The sequence below is a fragment of the Vanessa tameamea genome, chromosome 18 (assembly GCF_037043105.1).
Source record: "Vanessa tameamea isolate UH-Manoa-2023 chromosome 18, ilVanTame1 primary haplotype, whole genome shotgun sequence".
NCBI lineage: Eukaryota > Metazoa > Arthropoda > Insecta > Lepidoptera > Nymphalidae > Vanessa > Vanessa tameamea.
In genome coordinates, this window is record NC_087326.1 from 342,080 (window position 1) to 365,000 (window position 22,921).

Sequence of the window (22,921 nt, forward strand, 5' to 3'; positions counted from 1 at the left end):
TCAATTGTTTGCCTACGTATTAATAAGTATTGGTGCTCTATGATATGTATATTTATCTAGTATGAATACGTTACAAAATGTTGTAGTTTACATAAGGGTAATGTTGTGTTTTATAAGATATATAAACGATATGATACAGATTAAACGGTTTTTTATTTTTTTAAATAAAACTTCTATATGGAATGTGCTTATCGTATATTCTATAAAATTCAAGTCTTAAATATCTATAATGTATATACATGAATCTTTGATTATAAATATATTTGCTACTTTCGTTCGGTCAATAAATTTCTACTCACTCATCGCAAGCATCGAACATTCGCGTGAACAAGCGCTATTGCGGCACGAAACATGAACTAACGGCACAGGTGCGCTCTGGGGCGAAATAGCTTTCTGTTGTAATGTGCTCTTTGGGTTCGCCAGCTTTCTAGCGCCGTTGGTTCCTCGTCAAACCATCGGAGATAGAAAACTGTCATCGCTTCGCAAATTGAATAATTAAATATATAGTATCGAACTCATCGTATAGATCTTAGATTTATTTACAACTAGCTGTTCAATCTCGTAAGAGCAGTTCACGATCGAGCAGGTATGCAAGTTCTCCGGAAGAAGCGGAGGGACCGCAGCCCGCGAGCCGAGCGCACGCACGGCGTAAACAAATGATCGTGCGGGCTGCGCTGCGCTACGCGCGCGCTACGGGTGCGCTACGGGTCGCTACGCGCGCGCTACGTGCGCGGGTCGAAGAGGCGCGCGCGACTGAGGCGGCGCTCCAGCATGCGGTGGTCGCGGTGCGCGGCCTGCACGCGCCGGAACTCCGCCAGCAGCGCCGGGAAGTCCAGCTCCCACTGCTGCTGCGGCGGCGCCGCCGGGGCCGTGCTGCCGGGTACGGGGCTCGTATTACAACATGCTACCGCGAGCGCGGCGATCGGCCTCTGTATCGGCCGGCCGGTGCGGACTCACATGTCGTGCGGCGCGCAGTGCAGCCGGCGCCGCAGTGCGTGGAAGGCCTCGCTCTGCGGCAGCAGCATGAGCAGGCCGAACAGCGCCGCGCGCAGCTCCGCGCTGCCCGCCCCGCCCAGCAGCTCCAGCCGCAGGTCTGGGGGGGACACCGGTTCCTTCAGAAGCTGTTGCAATGTATCTTTTTATATTTGTATCTGAGACGGCCTCCTTCCCGAACGATTTTCTTATTTACAGTTGATCATTGCTGTTCTCTTTCCGGGATTCTGTTGTAGCCCGGTGTACTCGTATGTTAGATTATTATATTCGAGTAACAGATGTAACTAGCATGTCCTTGTTCCTAGTACAAATGGAGAGTGTGTCACAGTTAGGTATTGATATTGGCTGAACATTATACAGTGTATATATTCGCTTCGAAAATAAGCCTTTATTTCTCGTAAGTATAGACAGATAGACATATACCTACCTTCTAGACCTTCTTAAGGTGTACAATACTGTAGTACATTATTTTGATCTATCTCGTAAGGTTCAGCCAGCGTTTAACAGCCAGAGGTAAGCGACTTTGTTTTATACTATGTAATGAATACTTCAGTTTTTAAATTTATTTATAAGCTTTTGATACTTTTAGTCCTTTTAATTTTTAATAGTAAGTTATAGACATTGTAATTTATAAAGATATACTCACATGCAAATACCGGAGATTCGATCAATTGAACTAATTTGTCGACTTCCGTCAAAAAATCTACTGTTATTTCAAGTTCGCCGCTGAAAACTTCGTTAAAGAAAATATCAACCAATTCATGAATATTCAGATATTCCACTCACTCTCGAAGCGGTCTCAAAGCCGAGGAAATAACTTGAAAAACAAATGTAATTCATAATTCTATTTAATCATACAAAAGTCATTCATTTCCGCTCGGCGGTTTATGTAGTTATGTCCATTTATCTCTAAGTAAATACAATTTGAACTCAAAGGATACAAGGTGCCGATGAGCGCGGCGCAGTGCGCGTAGTTGTGCGTCAGCAGGCACAGCGCCAGCAGCGCCACCGGGCTGTGCGCCCAGCACAGGTACAGCGTGCGGAACAGCGACACCGTCGCCTGCCGACACGCTCGTTAGCCACCGCGCTCAGACACTGACCCCCCCCCCTCCCCGCGCGCCCCGCACTCTACCGACCTCGTCGTCGAAGGCGCGCAGCCGCAGCCGCAGCGGGTGCAGCTCGGGCGCCGTGAGCAGCAGCGTGGCCAGCACGTCGGCCAGCCGCGCGGCCAGGCGGGGCTCGCGCGCCCGCGCCGCGCCCGCCACGCCGCGGTACACGGCCTCCGCGCCCACCAGCACGCACAGCTGTCTGCAAAGCGCGCCTCGCGTCACGACTGATGCTCGGTACTAAGCGTGCGTTTTTTAACAACAGGACTATTGTCCGATCTAATACATAATAGGAACCGATTTCGATATATCTAATGTATGGAAATGTAAACCTCAATGACCTTATAATAAACGCTCCCCTGTCTTCCAAGAGGTTCTCGTCGGCCGCGAGCAGCCTCAGGAGGGCGTTCAGGAACTTGTGATAGTACGGGCTGTTTTCCAAATCGCCTGCGAGACAACCGACAGGGTTATTAGAAAACAATATAGTATGACTCGGAAACTCGCCTCGCGCGCTCCGTACCGTATGAGTCAGCGCCCGAGGCGTCGGCGGCGGCGGCGGGGGCGGCGGGGGCGGCGGCGGCGGCGGGGGGGCAGGAGCAGATCTCGGCCAGCACGGCGAGCGCGCGGCGCACGACGTCGTCGGCGGCGTCCGTGAGGCAGCCCACCACGCTCACGAACACGCGCTCCGTGCGCGCGTACATCTGCGGCGACGGCCTGCCGTTACACCTGGCGGTCGCGAGTTTCCTGCGGTGGGAGCCCCGCGGCGAAGGATCTCACCTCGGCCGGCAGCTTGTTGTACAGGTGCAGGATCCAGTCGAGCGTGGCCACCTTGGTGTGCACGGAGCTGTGGTGCAGCATCTGCGTCAGCACCTCCACCACCGCGTCGAGGTGCAGTCGCGGCCCCTCCCCCTCCTCCTCGCCCACTCGGATTTCCGGGGCATCCGATACGAGTTTGGTCAGCTGAAGGTTCACGGTGGCTGCCGTTTCGCGTATCTCTGGGTTATTCGACGTAAGGATTTATCGCGTCCTATTCATACGTTATAAAATTTCATTATATTTGCGAGTAATCGGTTGTGTCGGCCATGGTTCAGTTTCAGTTACGCTGACCAAGGAGGAAGAAGGCACAATGAGACACAATTTTAAAATGTTATCTAATGAAATTCCATCGCTGACCTCGAGAAAAGTCACTGAAACCCAAGGTCGAAAAGAATAAGCGTGGTTTAAACAACATCAATCGATTATCCATAAAAAAAAACACGGCTACGTAGTCTCGTATAGACACCTGACCGAAAAACGGCATTTAATTTTAAAGCCAAATAGGTCGCTTCGATCAGTGAAGACGATATAATGCACACGTCCTCAGTCACCAAAGCGATCTCGCGGAAATTGAAATCTTCTTAAACGTGCCTGCGATATATTATTACCAGAATATTCTGGTCCGTGACCATTATTAATTTGACACCCAGTCGCGCCACCAGCCAGAGGCCCGGTCGATTTCGGATTGAAATCATAACGTGACGAGTTACGAGCAGTTGAGTGAGGCGGGCCGAGCGCGGGTGCAGCGGCGCAAAGGATACTCTTGCGCGGCTCGTCGGTGTAGGCGAGGCACGGCAGCGCGGCGCGCAGCACGCCCGACGCGTGCGGCAACACGCCCGCGCCGCTCAGCTCCGCGAACTCCTTCAGCCACGTCACGGCCGTCAGCTGCGCACACGCACACACACGCGCGGCTATATATACACGTCTAGTCTGCCTGGACACCAGCAAATACTGAACGCCACGTTTTTATATATATATAAAACACAAACTCCTAGCCCCTGCTTTACACCCTTAAGGGTGGAAAACAACCCTAAGTCTCGAGCTCCAACATTATAAGTAAATCGGACAGCTCTTTTTGCGGAATGAAGACCTGAATACTATAAAAATCAAAGCATACTAACGGAGTAGTTTCAACGTCAGTTAGTTTTCTAACTTTTCTAAATGCGCATGCTGCGGAGCTGAGTCTCTAATTATCCTCGTAAACGGGTTTTTGTATCGATTGAAAATCATATTATCAGGTAACGTGACTAATTTGAACTTCCTAATGACTTTTAATCAAAAACGAATTATGATACATTTATAGTTATTTACTTAGTGGATTTCGTTTTGCTATAGACCATTAACTAACTTGTAATAACTCTTCTGTAGACTGCGCGTGCGTGATGAGAATGTTGATCATCGCTTCAAAGTTAACTTCCGACGGGTCTTTCTTTATGCTGCGCAGAAACTCGTTCAATTGAACGTCACACCTAGAAACATTTCAAATTTAATGTCCAGCTTCAGTTATGATTTACAATTATAAGACAAGATAGCGGTAACGATAAAAAAATATTTTTATTAAATTTATTTCATGGGAAATGTTATCGTCAGCGATATCTACTCGATCAAAGATGAAACGATTCGAATAGCTAGTGAGCCGGCGTCGGCAGAGCGTAGGTACATGCGCCTGATCTCCGGGTTGGGGTCGTCCAGCACCGTGAACAGCCCGTCCAGCAGCTCGGGCAGGTGGCGGCGCAGGCCCAGCGCGGGCGCGGCGTCCAGCGCCGACACCCACGCCACCGCGAACTGCCGCGCCGCCGCGCTGCGCGTGTACATGCGCTCGCGCACCAGCGGCACCACGCGCGACAGCTCCAGGCACGGGCTCTCCGTCACGATGTCCTGCGTACACCGTGCACACTTGCTACTCGTATTCGATGCATTATTTTAACGCCTATTTTTTGCCATAAGTGCAAATCAAACGACGGGATACCTTGACTAGTCTATCGAGAAGCTCGGCCCCCTGCCGGACCTGCGGCTCGGGGTCCGCGGCCAGCCTGGCGAGCGCGTCGAACACGAGCGGGAACTGCGTCAAGGCGGCGTCCCGCGCGATCTTCAGCACGTTGAAAAGCGCCTCGGTGGCCGCGTAGCGCACCCGCGCCTCGCTCTCTCCCAGACAGGCCACGATTGGGTGTGTTAGCTCCCCAATGTATGTTACAGAACCCTATTAAAGATATATTTTGTTATATTTATATATATCTCCACACACAAGATATCCATGCCATGATATTTTAGTGTGTATATGTTTTTATTCAAAGAAATATTAGCCATCATTCATTTTCAATGTACCAACGTCACAGGAACTAAGAAGTTATGATCAAGGAATAAGTAGCCAAAGCTTGTAGTTACACCGGCTCACTCTCCCTCCAAATTATAACATGACTTTACTTGTAAATTTCTGTTAGATGTCACAATTTAATGTGATGAGTGATTGGTACCTACTCGGGCAGGCAAACAAAGCGTACTTGTATGTATTTGCATGTGCATTTTTAATAAAAAATGTTACTCTAGTGACAAGTAAATAATATTTATTATAAGAATCAGTAAATAATTATTTATTAGTCTACATGATGCTGATATAATCAATATAGGGTCTAGGGCAGTAGCTCCCAAACTTATTTTTCTCGTGGACCACCTATTGGCATGTGTAACCACAGTTTGAGAGAAACACTAAAATATGAACTAAATTTAAATTTGTTTAATATTGGTGCATTTAATTCTATCGTTAGTAACCCTAAAATCTATGAATTTGTTAGTGATTCTCTCCAAACTGAGGATGAAAAAAAAAAAAAAAAAAAGGTTGGTACCTTTGGCATCAAGTATTTATAGTGGTGATCAAGTTCATGTCTGAACAAGCATTAATCATTGTTGGGCGGATAGCGCTTTACAAGTCTGTACACGAAATTGTTCGTAATATAGATTACGCAAGTTTGGACAAGTAACAGTTGCTTGCCTTATTAAAATATTATCTGCTTAGTTAGGTACTTAAAACAATGTAGGTAGGCCCTTATAAAAACTATGCTTACATTTTTGCTCTTTACTATCAAAAGCAGATAAGTTTTCGTAGACCCCCATTAACATCTTATGGATCCCCATTTTTTTATTCACGCCTACGTAGACCCCCAGCAAGTCTCCCGTGGACCCCTGGGTGTCCACCTGGACGACTTTGGGAATCACTGGTCTAGGGTTTGAGTTCTACGTACAGATGTACTTTACCTTTCCTAAGCCCACTGCAACTGAAGAAAGACCCATCAGAGCTCCATTTTTAACATTAGGGTTGGTGGAAGACATGAGATCTTGTCCAAGAACACGAATTAATCGTTTTATTTGATTAGTATTGTTGGCATCATTGAAGTCTTTAACCATTCTGTAAGTTAAATAAACATTATTCATAATTTATGGTGTTTTCTTATATTTATTAAGTAATAATGTATTGTTTTAAAAAGTAGAAGCCGAAGTAATCGTAAAATGATTATAAGAAATACAAAAATAAGCATACTTTTCTATCTCAACACCTGCAAATTTCCTTTTTTCATATAGTTTATCGCACAACCCTCGGACACATGCTGCACTTAAAGGAGCGTAGTCTCGTTCAGTCATTTCGAATATATTTTTGCAATATTTGTATATAAATTTCACTTATTTATTCGTAAAAAAAACAATATTTTTCGATACCTCCTCTAAGTCGAAGTGTCACTAAATTGCCGATTTGACAACGTCAACTTCATTGCTATCTATTTCGGTTCGGAATTGTGCATAAATAATATTGATAAGTAAAGTGTACTTTATAAATATTTACTATAAAATATCTAAAATATTCAAAAAATATAAACGAAAAATAATTATAGCCATTTTATTAATTATCTTATGTTCAAATTGCTTTATTTGTGAAATCGACTTAAAATCGATTCATTTGAAAGAATTGTTCTATCGTTGTGGCATTGCTATTTTACAGAGTACAATTTAAATATCTAGTTATAACATTATGTAGCATTTTTTTTAGTTCAATATTACTTTGTCATTGTTTGTTGTAATTTTTTTATAAAAAAGTACACACAAACCGTGATAAGTTACAATATTTATTGTAAACAGAAATCGATTTAACCGAAGTAATCGACTGCAGGCAGCAGGATTCATCGAGTATCGATAGCATCGAGTAACCTTCCTTCAATCGATAATAGTTGACGCATAAAAATAAATAATTTCATATAAATTGCGAGTTTCAGTCACGCGCGGTCGCTTTTGTCTGACATTTTATTATTCGGGGAATGTGTTGTTATTATCTCGGCGATGTTATTTGGATAAATTTACATTTGTAAGCGATTCAATGTTTCCAATTTCTCAGAGGGTTGGTTGGTCCGGTGTTCAATTTACGTATTAGTTATTTAGTGGAGAACATTCAAGATGCCTGTGACTCTCTTAGACAGGTTGCCCTTGCCGAATCTCAAGGTTTACTCGGCGGGAAGTGTTTTATTGCTATCGGTAGCCATGTATTATGCCGTGAATGTGACGAGTGATCCGAACTGGAAGGCTAACACAACCCTGCAGAAACAGGAGACAGCCTCGGGGATCGTAGAAGGCGAAGCGGCGAAGATGGTGCAACCAGCGGTAACAGCGGTAATTGCAGAGCCTCCGATGACCGATACGAAGAATTTTAGCGACCAATTTCTAGAAGTGATGACCTTTATGATGCAGGAGCCATTGTGTATGTGGGTGAGTACTATTTATGGATTTTTATTTCATAAACTTATAGTAAATTGCTTATTACATTGAGAATATATTTTATTTAAAGTAACAAGGAAAAGCTAAGGCCATGGTTTAGTTAACTCTTAAGACTTTTAAAGACTTAAGACCATAGTGAAGAAAAAAATGTCTAGATCAGTAATATCAAATTTACCATTTTCACTTGTTCATATATCTTAAAATTAGTAAGTGGTTAATTAATTAACCTAAATTATTAGGAACAATTATAAATGTCAAAACAATAATTAAATACAATTATAGTCATGACCACAATACTGATAAACAAATTTTATTTGGTTTACTATATTATTTATAGAAAATACTCTGTGTTGTGTGTGTTTTTGGTTTAGTATATTACAGCATATTTTTTTAATTATGATATTAGGGTATGGTAATGGCTTATCTCTAAGCTAAATACTAAGTCACAAATTGCCTTATTTTATGTAATGAAAAATTTTCAGTCAATAAAAGTCAAATATTAAAATATAATAATCTTTAACAGAAAAGTAATTAGAATGTATTTAACATAATTCTCTTTGTTTGCAATGAAGGTAAATGATAGAAAGAATAATCAATTAACATTGGTTGCTTTGAAAACCTTCAAAGACCTGTCTGACTATGACTATTTTCCAATTTTTTATTAGTTAATATTGTTGTGTATATAATGCAATGAAACAATGTTTATATAATTATATTAATTAGGAGAGATAAAAGAGGATCGCCGAATGGATGATTGTATTATTAATAAAGAGTTCAGGTAATTATATTAAACAAATTATTTTTAATTATTACTTTAGTCTCTTTGTACAGGGTAATAGTGCTTTCATCCAATGGTATTGTGCCAAAATCTCTGACTCAAGATCTGTACACCTTACAAATGCTAATAAATGCTTCAAATGCTCCAGAATACCACAATTCTTTACACCAGCTATTATCGCCCGAAAGTTTTTACCACCTATAACTCTGTTGTCTACATTTAAATATAAACACTAGGTAAAGCTCCTTAAAACTAGGTAGTAGTCATTTTATGTTTAAAACTCTTGAATAGATAAATGTTAAATAATAACATTATTGGTTCATTTTTAGAGGAGAAGACTTTCTATTGTAGAGGAGAAGACTTTTTTCCTCATTCATGTAATATTGTATTGTTTAGAAGAAATTATTAAGAAATAGGATGAAAGACATATCTTGGTTCTTTTAGTTATTTTGGATAAAAATCTTTGTAAGCTATTATGTTTTTTAATGATTATGTTAACATATGAGGGTGAATTAAAAATTTCTTTCAAGTGTATGGATGTATATATTTTTTTCGTTTGTGTGATATCGCACAATATTTATGTAGTGTCACGTGATTTCATCATTTTATTCGTGTAATAAACTGCAAAATTATGAAGAAATGCGGATTAGGTGAGGTGTTTTCAGGTACAGAAAAAAAAGATTCTGTACCTGAAAACATCTGACGTAATAGCGCTAATATGACTTCGAAAAAAAAATGTATTGGACATGCAGCAGAAGATTAGAGGAGGATGCATTGCCATTTTCTACATTCGCAACGATTCGTTTCGGGTGAATGTAAAAAAGGTAGAAGAGAAATTGGGTTTAAGAAGATAGAAGAATTACGAAGAAACAAAAATAATCCGAAACTAAGAGACAAAGTATGTCTTGGAAACTTAATGTGAGGCCGCGGTTATGGCGCCGTAGGTGAGTTTTTTAAACATTTGGAAATGTTTTTTTTTTTTGTGCCATTTATGATGAATAATGTATAATATATTATGCAATTCAATTATTATTATTTTTGTATTCTACTTTTATATAAAATCCAAGAACTTTGATTCACCCTCGTATTATCTACAATAATTTAAATTTAAATACAAAGTAAAATATTTTATGTTAAATATATCAACTAAAATTAATTAAAAGAATGAAGCAATGTCTTTGCATAAACTTTTTATTCAAAATGTTATTTATTTTCAGTATGTAATATGGCATATTTAAAATGTATGAATATGATGTCATATAGACAAGTGTAACCTCTGGTTTGATATCAGATATAAACTTTATTAATGGAACTCGTTAGTCATGTCTTATGTTGATTTTTACATTATCTATTTAGGGAAGTTCAATTATAATGCAAATTAAAAAAGGCACGACAAATTAAACTAACTAGTTTTTTGGGGCAATGATTCAATAAAACAATGAATAACGTTTTTTTGTTGTATTAATTTAAAAGTTAATTCTTTTTAGTGACTAACGTCCGAAGGAGTATTAGTCTAATTATGTCGTAATTCTGTAATGTTTCATACAATCTACATTGCAATGTGATATACAGTATAAAAAAAAAAACCCTTCTTATTTGTCGTCTAAATTAGCGTTTACATTTTTTAAATAACCACTATTATCTGTCATCTTCATTCACTAACCCGCTATCGGTAAGCCTTCTGAGCCAATGGTTGCTTCTGAATTACGCATCGTAGACAATCCTACTATCCGTAAGCAAAACGAGTCGTTTCTTGAAGGAAACCGGACTTGAGTTTGTAAGGATACTCGTCAAATTAAGGCGTGAGAAACACCTTGTAAAAATAATACTAGCAACTTTCCTGCCTTTCTCAAAACCAATAAGTGAGAACCAATGACAAGAACTCGAATTTTGAAATAAGTATTGAAATAATAGTCTTAATATTTAATAATAAAAGAGCGTGACTGGACTGAACTTCGTTTTAACTTTAAATACTATATTTAAATGATGAACTATTCTTTAGAACCGATCAAAGAATTAATATCGTTAAGTTTTTTGGTCATAAGATAAGAACGTATTGAACAATATTTTTCGATTTTTTGTACTCAAAGGTTAGTGTACTTATTGCACATACTTACTTTTGAAATTCATTCACCGAAAAGTTTAACTGGTTTTTATTTTTAAAACGAAAATTAACCGTTACCATAACGTTTATTTTATGACTACGTCTTGGCGGCTTGCAATTTTTAATATCGAGTTTTAAGAATTAATACACATTCTTAAAATTGTAAATACAAGAAAGTTATTAGTAATCAGTGATATTTATTTTTTTGACAACTAGATGACGTAGATCAATTATTACGTTCAGCCACATCAATTCTTCGTATTTCCGTGTTTCGTTTAGTAGGGTAGCTGAACATTTACGTAAATATATTGAATGTTAGACCAAATATTTAGAATAATATTTTGAACTGTATTATCTCGGAGGGCCAACTTCAGACAGGCAAACTTAGATTGCGAGTATAAATAATCAGATATTCATATTTTATCTAAAGCTTAAAAAAGGAATCTCGTCGATTTAGTAGAATAAGATTACATTGTAACAGTTAACCTGTTTGTAAGTGTTAGTAGTTTTTTGTACTACGCCTGTAGCAATTCGCGTTCCTTTAAAAAAAAAACAATTGAATACATAATGAGAATCCATAACGGCTTGTTGTTTATACAGTTGCATTTATAAAGCTGATCGAATGTAAACAGAAACTATTATTGTTACGTATACGTCACGGCATATCAAGCAAATATTTACTGGTCGTTAATATTAATACATGTTAAAAAACATCTTCAAAAACATTTTTTTATTTAGTTCATTGAGTAAAAGAAATGTATATAGTATTCGTAACGGTATTGTGACCAGTATTGAAAGGGCACGCTCAATAATTTCGAGAGACATGGTGCTAAATTCACTTGCAAGATTTAATTTGCACAATGTGCAATGCAATATGGGACATCGTAACATCTTACTCCAGTAGGGATTTCTGGTGGAAGGAATTGTTAACAATCTTAAAGAGCAAATGCTTATAGGAAACTAGTTTCTAGGCATGTGTTTGGTATCCCATGTCATACTCTATACACCTGACAAAGTGTATTAAAATTTCATGATTTTCGCTTGAGGAGTTATAAACGTAACAAACAAACAAACGAACGCCTCTTCACACTTTCGGATTTATAATATTACCGTTGGAAGCGTGATTACATGCATATATTTATTGTCTTTTTACAATGATATTATTTTAATATATACTTCGAAATCAACAAATTAGCTCCGTATTTACATTTAGCCTTTCGATAAAATTCAAAAGAACTAATTTTTCAAACGAAGTGAGCACTACATGACCTCTGAATTTTAATTGCGAAGCAACGTACTAACTGCGAGACCGTGTTATTGTGAGAAGGCTGGCAGCGTGAACGAAGGTTCTCATAATTAATTCACACGTGCACCACTTTTTCAGGGGTTTTCAACCTTCTTACAAAGTCAGGTCTAAGCTGTACGGTTACGCCCAGAAGTGAGTGTTTTGTTATTTCGTATTGGAAATTTTGTTTTATGTATATTTGTAAATCGAATATATACAGATACGAATACAAAGAAAAATTAAAACTATTGTTATGCCATTTTTTAGTATTAATGTCCGCAAACAATGGGAATACAATTCAATGAACCGTGTCACTAATTTAACGTTATTGTTAATTGTTTTCGTATAACAAGCCATTCGGAATATCATGTGGCTTGCGTTACTTTCTAGACTATAATTAAATGTAAAAATAATTATAAATAAATATTTTCGTTGCAGTTTTTAATCAAAGGTCATCAAAAACTCATAATAAAACAAACTGACCGTATGTTATTATTACGTAGTGGATATTGCATAAATATAACATAGTACTTGACCTTTAGTATTATCGAAGATTTAACCTTTTCGGAGTGTTTTACTTTTTGCTTAAATCTGTGTTACGACCTTTACGCCTCCACGATCACGGCCATCTTGACTACACTCCTCGCAATAGGGTACAGACTGCAGTCCATACGCATCATTCAAATATATTCGATAATATTCCGTAAATAAATAACATGTCGTTATTTCTTTGTTTTACGAATCACACGTTTATCGATCGTTTTATAATTAATATAAATAAATTTAGAGATGGTAGGGTTATTTCGGACTCATTTGGGTGGGTACCCACATCAGTTATTTTAACCAAACCGCAATATTTTACAATGGACAGTGTAATATAAGTGTTTTTTATAAAGTATATTTATAAGTAGGCTCGTCGTTCGTTGTAAACGTATTGGAAAGGGATTTTGTCATTAGTGATGCGCTTTAGGACTTGTCATTCTTCGCATCGTGTCTGTAATTATACTGGATCAATCGACGACGATCACAAAGCATTTGGTTGACGGTCGTTGAGTGTTGTATAAGGTACAAAGACTGGGCGGGCCCTGACAGCGAGGGTTTTTAAAGTTATTTACGGACATATAACAAGTTCAATGGTTACTTTGTTTAATTTATATTCTCGGGATATTTTTTTGTATATTTCAACTATGTATTAATTTAGACTATAGTGCGTTTTGTTTGATATGAGATTTTCAAAAAAAGGTCGTGTCGTAAAAACATGAACGTAGCAATATACAAAAGTAAATAAATCATTATACTTTTGGTACTGCTTTAGTTTATGAATTATGATCTTAATTAAGGGTCACATCAAAACTGTTGATTATCGTATATTTCATGAAACTAGCTGACTACGCTTATGGTTGTAAAATTAATGCTTCTTTAACTTTTTATAATGTACGAGTATACTATTATACTTCTTCATTTCTCATAAGTTTTTTGTGTTCTAATAATCTACTTTAAATATAAGACCACGCCCTCCAGCTTTGAGTGCGACCATTCCTGTGTTTAAGGAGTAATTAATTTAACAATCCTATAGGTTGCATTCGAATAAAAAAAATCAATGATAACCGAAAGAGAGATATCAGTGTATAACTAAACAGCAGATTTCAAGTAAGGCCACGTTTGTCTAGAAATACGTGGGGGTAGACTGAGCGGGGGCGGGGAACTTGCTGAGCTGCTCTTTGTGTATTTTATGTTCTTATTACTGTATTTCATAAAATACATAAAAATATACATAGGGTTATACAACATATTTTATAATATTTAATAGATATAATAAATATATAAAGCAGCATTAAAACAATAATTAAGTTACACCATGATTTACAAACATATTTTAGGGATTTGACTAGCAGCCCGCCCCGGCTCTGTACGTGCGTATGGCGTCAAATGTGTGAATTAGATTGAAATTTAACATATGTCTACACTATTTAAAGTATTTTAATGCATTCTATTATGTTCGTAAATTTACCTATATACGAACGAAGTCTTATATAAAACGCAATAAATTCAACATCATCTTAGGGTCGTAACGTACATTGCACAGGCGCATATAGACTGGAATATTGATTGAATTTCAATTGGAGGAGGGGCGGGAGGCGTTTTCGTTGCACCCGCTGAGCTTGCAACTTCATCCAATCGATTCGTTGGTGGTGCGCACAAACAAATATTGTCACGCGTTTTTGGATTGGCAGACGCGTCGCACCCAAAACGTAATCATATATGTTTTTAACTTTCCAATGTCTAAGTTGTTGGATAATAATGACGTAAGCGAGTCAAGCCAACGGTAAAATTGATAAGTTTGTGCCGAAAAGCTTCTAATAATAAATTTAACCTTTCAAGAAGTATATCAACTTTGACCTTCATTGGTTCGTTTCTGTACTGTTAGTTTAAGCAGTCGCCTCGAGCTCAAACATCTCTTGTTTAAAGTAACGTTACAAAGACCTACTTTTAAATTAATATTTCCATTATACTTTCTGGTTCTGATTATGCATGTAATTTACGTTAAGATTGATTAAAATTCTCGTACAGAATGGTTGGTACATGAATGTAGCTACTTCAGCGTTGGATCCTTTTCAAGCCGATCCAAAAAGTTTGACGTTGGTGCCCGCCCTCATAAATATTAAGAGTTTGAATTTTTGACTCTCGCTCCCGACAACCATCACGATTTCATTTTCCTAACTATTTGACGATGTATTATCCGAAACCATAAAATAATCGCCGTTAAATAGAAACAGCTTCGGTACAAGCTAATCAGTTAGGTTGTCTCGCTAATTTCCCGAAAGGCTTACATTGCTGCAGCTCGATCAAACTTGAATTAACGAATGATTAACTCAGAAGTTTACGATCCCCTTGTACCAGATCGTAGGCTCTTATGTTAACGTAAGGCCAATCCGACTGCCATCTTCCTTTGATCTGTTTATAAGGCCGCGCAAGAAGAGAGACAGTCACATAGTCCAGTCTGCCAATCTAAGAAGTATCAGAATCGCGCCAGTCGCTCGCCAGAATTCTTATCGGTGACTGAACTGCTTGCTATAACTTAGACTAATTAGAAAGCTAACATATAGTAAAATAATGCGATGGCTTGACGTGTTTCCTGAGGCGCGGGGGAAAAAGCCACCAGATGCAAACCTACGATATAAATATTACGTTGGAATAAATTAATAAAGTTAAATTGTTCTTGATTCATTGGCAAGAACATAAAAAAAATGTTTTCAATGAATCTTTCAAAAACAGATATTACGGAAACCCAGACATATAGATTGCCACGAATATGTAATATGTTGTATTATTAAAGTAAATAATAAACAGGGTGTTAATAGGCGTTTCAACAAAGTTGTCGTGTTTTGCTGACCTGTAGGTATCGATTATTATTGATTGAATTGAATTAACATGTTTACGTAATTTAATTGTTTGAAAAGACTAACCACTGAGTTTCATGTTGATTTTTCTCCGTATAACCGAAGACAGCATCATATTCACATTACAGTCTTGTATTTATGCAAGAATGAAGTAAATTTTGGTTTCATTTGGAATGAGTGAGATGTGTTAAAATATTTACAACTAAATACATAACACTGTATTGTAAAACACATAATTGACCTTGTATGGCCGCGGCTAAATGTTAAAAAGATTATCTACTAGTCAAACTTAGGAAATCCAGAGATTACTTCACTTAACTACTTACTTCTCTTAATAAACTAGTTGCTAGATTATGTAGTATTAATACTGTTAAATAAGGTTATTATGGAATTTCAAGCGTATCTCTGAGCAGTATGAGCGATGAAGCAGTTATTCATGTTGAATATTAACGTTTAGGTTCCTAATCCCGCTGGCGTGATGGATCACCACCGATCGACTACCCAAAATATCGAGTACAACATAGTGTCAATGTTCCGACGACCGATGTGTATAAAATGTAATCGTATGATCTCTAAGACAAATAAAATACACTTTCAAAAACGGACAGTCGAGCAGCGAAAGTGAAACGTAAACTTGTTCTGCCTTGTGCGATAAAATTTACATTTTAGTATTTTAGCCTATGTTATACCCGTGTATCCGACTGCACACATCGCCGTTAACTTTTACACGCTTCTTTGCTTCCGGGTTTAAAAGCTCGTGTCATACTACGCGCATAAACAGTCTATATGAAAACAATTATGCAGATCCGTTGTTGCGTGAAATGACGACGAATCAACCAACACTTTCGTATAATAGAAATATTTACCGTACGTAAAGTAAAAGTAACCTGTATTTTGCAATGTAAATTTACCGACTTGATGATAGATTTAATGTCTTGCAGACTCTCGTCCGACTCATACGATGTTTTCCTTCACCGCCCAGTACGAGGTGATGCTTGTCGGTTTTATCTGCGCTACCTAGTGCTCTTCTATTTAAAATTACTACATTGTGTTAATTTTTTTATTAAATTAAATCATAATTTTATGGATGTGGATTCCTGTTTTTTTTACATCGCTAGGCGGCCCGTAAACCACTGCGTTATTCAAGTTAAAATCGTTTTACGAGATTTAATCAAATTTTGTGTATACTAAAAACACAGATTAAAGTTTAAAGAAACTAAAAACAGATCGGGAACTCGTTAAAACAAATTAAATAGAACAAACTCGAGATATTTAATAGTTATTGAACAGATTCACTATGGTTATCCGCCTCTATCAGGTCAGCTTGGTTGATATTGCTATCCAAATACATATTTTTATATATAAAAGAATATCAGAAGTATATACTCCAAGCTTAGATTATTCATACATATCTAGATAGTGTCGCTCTGTTTATTTCGGTGTTTGTGACAGCTACGCTTGACATTCACCGAACTTCATACTGCTTACAAGTGTGCGTGTATATATTCTCCGCTTTGACACTCTATAGACATATAAATATAATCAGCTTAGTAACGCAAAAGTTAAGCAAAAAGGTATACATATATTTCTCGTCTCGTTTATACCAAATATGACTCCCGAGAGAAATAAACAACTATTAGAAAAGAAAGTCTAATGATTAGAAATCTCGACTGAATGCAATCGCTTCCAGTGAGTTTATGTTGGTGTTTCTTTGTATATTTCTACATTGCGTAATGGAATTGTAATTATACATCTCCTGGTGGTAAAGATTTGTGTGAGTACCGCCCGTTTAAGACATTCTGTAACTGTATAACAAACATCAAAACAGACTAACTATAGCGAGCCAGCGATGACATTAATGAAAAAAAATCTACAGCTGTTTTTAATATTAGTAAAAAAAAAACAGTTACAAAATAGATTAATTTTAGTTTTTTATATATGTAAACATTATCTGCTATGAGTATGACTCGCGCGCATCATATGGTACATACGTTACTGAACTACGCCGGTAGATACGCTAGTGCCAACAATAACTGTTCAAAGTTTCAACTGAATCGGATAAACGATGCGCATAATGTATTCGACGCGTATGTTTTCTAAATATAAGTTTATATAATGCATGAAGATTTCTGTTATCTCACGAGAGCAATGTAATATACCTTCACGTGTGGGTGATATGTGTTTATATCGTAAATGCGACATAACGGATGAGCTTCTATAAATAGTGCTCTTATATAACCGTTCGTAGTTCATTCTAGTTCGATTTACAGTTGAAATAATGTAATAAAGACGTTTGAGCGATTATATGGTGATGTTGGATATAAGAGTAGGGAACTTTTCCTGTGGTTATTAAAATGTAGTTAGACGGATGAGAAAATGGGTCCGGGTAAGTGCCCCTCGCTCAAAGACATTGGCCAAAACAAAAAATCTAAAGCATTCCTTATAACGCCAGTACACCACCAGCCTTAGGAGCTAAGATTTTAGGTCCCTTGTATTTACACTGACTTACTCACCCTTGTTGGGCGATAGAATTTATGATAAATGTGTGGTGTCTCCCCAGATCACAAAGTACAGGGCTATCACAAAGTAAAAGTAACCTTAAGTACCCTTCTACCACCAATTACAAGACAATGACAAAAACCTACCATTGTGTATAGGGCACACTCATTTATTTACCTCACTTGTATTAATAAGTACCCGTTTCCGTCTCCTCATCGATTTTTAAAATGAACCATACTACTTCTATATTTCTAAAGTATTAACGTGACCAAGGGAAATAGGGATTCATTTTTATAATATAATAGGTTTTAAAAATATATTCGTTCAAATTACATTACAGACAATTCCTAACGTCAGTATTAATTCATTAAATGAGTATCAATGTCTCTTTCTCGTTATCAATGTAGAGTTTATTTTAATTTATCACAATGAAATTAAAATAAAAAAACATATTACCGTATATTATTTATTTTTAAAATCTCGACGTTTCTTCGTTTCGAACGCTCCACTGTGATCGTTATCACGGCCCGGCTGAGGTCACAAAATATGACTTCCAAGAATCCTTGAGATATTTGTGACCTACTTTATATATGCGATTATATATTCGCTTTTTATAATTTTATTCTGACAGTTGTTTTTTTCGGAGACCATTTGGATATTCGACGTGACTTGTCGAGTCAAACAATGGAAAGAAAATATTTTTTTACTAAACGACTAAACTTACGACTTTGTTTTATTTCTAAAATCGATATAAAACATCGGAAATGCCATCGATAAAAGATTTTTCAAATCTGGGATATATATATAAATATTTTGTTAATTATATTGTGTTTATTAAGTTATTTCCTCTGTGTATGATGCCATTTACGGTCTGCTAGCGGTATTTAATAGTATTTATTAAATACCACTAGTATTATATACTTTGTGCATTGGAAATAGTATGCTTAATTTAATACAAAAGTAAGTGAGGCTCGTGAGTAACCAGGTGAACAGGGTTCAAGTCTACAGACCTATTGTTTGTGAAGTAATAAACGCTAATTGCTAAGCACGAAAGTTAAGTAGAAAACGTAGGTAATGTTTGTTAAATCGCTGTTAAAAGAATTACAAAAGAAATTAATCACCAAGTCTAAAATAGATTTATATAACAAATTGCGACCGTAGAAAGTATTCTGTGTGACTTTACAATTTGGATGTAATTGTAATGTAAGTAAGATTTCTATGAATTCTCTTGCTCCCAGAGTTGAGAGATGTTCAGCTTGTTATTTTTTTTAAGAATTTCTATGTATGATATCGATTCTAAACCAATTACGCTCTCGAAATAGCACAAAGAACATCCGATTCAGTATTTGTTAAAATTGAAATTAGAATTTATTTTATATTCAAAGAATATCGTATCTGTGAGGGCGTCAAGTGGGTTGAACCTATTTCTAAGCTACCCACGGGGTTCGTCTCGTCTTGTCTTCTCACAGTACTTTCTGAAATATCAAATAACGACTACGTATCAATTATGTTTGATTCGTAACACTAAGTTAACATTTATAGTGGTTTCACAATAACATACAATATATGTTTATAACAAATAGGTATCATAAATAGAAGTTCAATATCATAAAGTAACTTTTGAAGTATTAAAGTTATAGATGACCTTTGTCTCTATTGGATGTCAGCCACGGAACACCGCTGGCAAGACCGGTGAGAAAGTTAATACATTAAAGGTCGTAAGTGCCAAAAAGAACAAGAGATTCCTCTTAGCTGCTAATGCAGACACAAACTGATTGTGTAACTACGTTAGATCAATATCTTCAACTTATAACTACGAAAGAGTTACCTAGTTGTTGACTAAAATTGTATATTTATATCTTTAAGGTGCTTTTTTTGCTAACTTTCTCGTCAAGATGTATACGATGCATGAGAAAAGTCAGAGAATGCTATTGTAGTATTTAACGCCGCGAGCCTGATCTCTCCTCTGTCATGCTCTCGTCTGAGATTGCCGCCCGATCTTAACATTAGAATGAGGAATTAAAAGTGCACCTGTGTCGGCGCACATACTTGTGAACTATAGTGTCTACTAAGCAATGCTTCTTGTTTTATATTTTGTTAGGTAGAAAACCTCATAAGATATAAAATAGCTCGTGAGATTGAATGCTAACTATTGATAGTAATGAGAACCTCGGAAAACGTAAATGACGGTATGTTTTACGACAGCCACTTCACCTATATTAACTTCTAAATGAAGCTTGGAAATCGGGCTAAGGAGGCATGCGACGACTACGTCCGTACCCAGATTCACAGGCATGTTATAGTAGAGAAAAGCCGAGAATTTCAACATTCTTAGCCGAAAAAAAAAAACATTTTATGTTTGCTCTACAAAACTTGTATATATATTTTGTAGCCGTACGAAGCCGGGATGGGTTCCTAGTACTATATACTTCGTTGCTAAATAATGAACAAGGGCGAATCTATATTTACTAAATATTAATCGATTTTATTTAATTTAGGTTATGTTAATAACAATGTGTCACACCTCGGACGTCCTTAGACGACCGCTTCTTAATTTAAAGAACTCGGGAACACCCCATCAACTCTCATCTGACTTGATGCACACTTCGTAATTTATTTTCTACCAGATAGTTCAGTCTTCAGTAAAATAAGGCAATGACGATGACAAGTGTATGGTATCAAGAAATGTTGGAACGCACTAGTGTGTCTGTGCCAAATATGTTTTTGATTGTAATCATATCACGTAATGGCATATTGGTCGCAGACAAATAAATCAAAACACTAAGCTATCAGATATTTCGACGATATAATCAAATGATACCCTAATTAATTGCAAACACATTTTGTACTTAATTATAAAAATTCACATAATTAGGTACAGTGGAGCAACGTTTAGCGTTACATCTGATGAATGTCGCCTCGTTTGTAACCTATAAATAATAAATATTGTACAACATCACATACATTACTCTGATTGCAATGTAAGTAGCTAAAGCACTCGTGTTATGGAAATCAGAAGTAACGACGGTACCACAAACACCCAAACCCAAGACAACATAGAAAACTAATGAACTTTTTGTACATGGACTCGGCCGGGAATCGAACCCGGGACCTCGGAGTGGCGTACCCATGATAACCGGTGTACACATTACTCGACCACGGAGGTCGTCAAACCTCTCTGAAATAGAACATAAACATGCTACAATTATCTTAACATATTATAAAAATAAATTGGAATAAGGCAATGTATTCGCAATGTGATTAAAATAATTAATAATTTGATAACTAATCCGTAGTGGGGTATAGTTTTTTAAATGACCTTAATTAGACCAGTGGTGTAAGCAAAAATGTTTTATCATAAATATCATTCTATCCGTTACTAATGCTCAGGGCCGCTTCCGGGCTTAAACTTTGTATTCGACCTTATCATTCTCCAATACAATACAATGCAATATATACATATATGCTTAATATACTAAAATAAGTTATTATTAAGATACGTTAAAATAATTGAAATATAAAACTTACTTGTAAAATAGCAGAAAATATATATATTTCATCTGTATGGTGGTGTGTCGTTGTCAGTAGAAAAAACGCTCATTTTCATCAGTGAATGAGAAGCTAAAAGCCTCCATAACAACATGATCGCGTAATAGGGATTGGTCGTTATTTACTTAGATATAAAAAAGTAACCTATATCCTTCTTTGGAGTTCAAGCTTGCTTTAAAGCAACGAACAGACAGAGTTTTTTCGTATTAATAATATTCGTATATCTGATTTTTCTCAATGCCGTTTCCATGGTAACTATTTTATGACACAATTTCTTAAATGTTAAACACATACAATAAACTTCGATTATGATTCGTGTCTTGGTAATATCATATCTTTATACCCTGAACATTACATTTTCGGGAATGTAAACGGTTTCATGTGTAATTTTCTATTTGTTTATGATTCAGTATGAGATTTCCAAACACTAAACAACTGTTATCTTCGTACCGATTGAATGACACAATACGAGACCACGGCGGACCGAGTACGTGCTGATAAAATCATAGCAAAACATATTACTGTGACATTTATGACAAAGGACATAACTGCTCAGCCTGATAATACACGACACGTGATTTAATGTTTATTTATCTACACGCCGGCTTAAAACGAAAGACAAAAAAATGTTCAAATACTTCTCTCTCTTCTAAGTCTATAAAAATAATGCTGTTTTATTTGCCGCATAAAATAAAAACTGTTGATTATTTTTACATGAAATTGTCTATTATATTCAGAGTATACTTTCAGTATTATATATTCAAAGTTATACGTATACGTCTGATAGTAACGCGTGGCCAGATCTGATATGCTATAACACGTGCGATTATGTATATTATGTATGCATTTTTCTCACGATGTTTTCCTTCACTTCACAGCGTGATTAATAATAAACACAAATTAACCATGGTCATTCAGTGCTCGAGGCTGAACCCGCAATCTTCGATAAATGTTAATGCGTTATGCCTTCACGGCTTCATATTAATCACGAATGTAGGTGTTAATGTAGTTTTTAGCAATACAAATACAAAAATGTTAGCGTGAGATCAAAATACGCATGTTACCGTTACAAATATGTATAGGTATAGTCGTGTATCGTAATGGTTTAGCTTTTCTAAATGTGCGAATTGTTAGCTTTATATCCGACTGCTATAAACTGTAGTTGTGAAATATTACTGAAATATTTAACATTTCTGTGTGTAAAACCTATTAAACGATACCTAATATTTCGGTAAACTTAACCACTACTTTTTATCGGCCCATCATGCGATTTGAACCCAAGACCTCACACTCTGCAGCCTTATACGTTCGTCACTAGATTAACAAGACAGTTGCTTTTTGTGATATACATATGATATATGAATATCGTTGAAAAAATATCTATCATAACAAATAAAAAAAATGTTAATCACGATCGCACGATCCATTTTCGAAATATAATTTTATTTTCTGAATAACATGTTCAATTTATATTGAATTATAATAAGGACACATAATCGGACACATTGTCAAGCACGGTTGTATTTATAAAGAAACACGTGCTCGTTGTGATTGCTCTCACGTGCTCCGACTCATGCACTCGGAAAATACCTGTTTAGTAATTATATCCATTTGAAATTAGCTATACCTTTA

At 36.8% G+C, this 22,921-nt stretch overlaps 2 protein-coding genes across 4 annotated transcripts in view; one reads left to right on the forward strand and one right to left on the reverse strand.

Moving 5' to 3' along the window:
* Nucleotides 1-178: 178 nt before the first annotated feature.
* LOC113401046 (protein VAC14 homolog) lies at nt 179-6,660 on the reverse strand. 2 transcript variants are annotated; one of them, XM_064217662.1, is made up of 14 exons: nt 6,451-6,660; nt 6,168-6,318; nt 4,885-5,115; nt 4,576-4,793; nt 4,264-4,384; nt 3,677-3,800; nt 2,877-3,094; nt 2,620-2,800; nt 2,441-2,546; nt 2,130-2,301; nt 1,935-2,053; nt 1,640-1,719; nt 958-1,093; nt 179-873 (listed from the first exon to the last, which is right to left on the reverse strand). In XM_064217662.1, the coding sequence occupies exons 1-14, from the start codon at nt 6,549-6,551 to the stop codon at nt 723-725; spliced, it is 2,109 nt and encodes a 702-aa protein (XP_064073732.1). In that variant the 5' UTR covers nt 6,552-6,660; the 3' UTR covers nt 179-722. The 2 variants fall into 2 exon arrangements, 1 of the variants encoding a protein (XP_064073732.1); XR_010309422.1 differs by lacking the exon at nt 179-873 and having other exon boundaries at nt 972-1,093; nt 2,130-2,297.
* Nucleotides 6,661-7,138: 478 nt separating this feature from the next.
* The window catches only part of LOC113401032 (E3 ubiquitin-protein ligase AMFR-like), a 50,544-nt gene continuing 34,761 nt past the window's right edge, over nt 7,139-22,921 (forward strand). For both annotated transcript variants that reach the window (XM_026640741.2, XM_064217759.1), the window contains exon 1: nt 7,139-7,664. In XM_026640741.2, the coding sequence (XP_026496526.2) occupies nt 7,356-7,664 (309 nt within the window). In that variant the 5' untranslated portion in view covers nt 7,139-7,355. The remainder of the gene's footprint in view (nt 7,665-22,921) is intronic.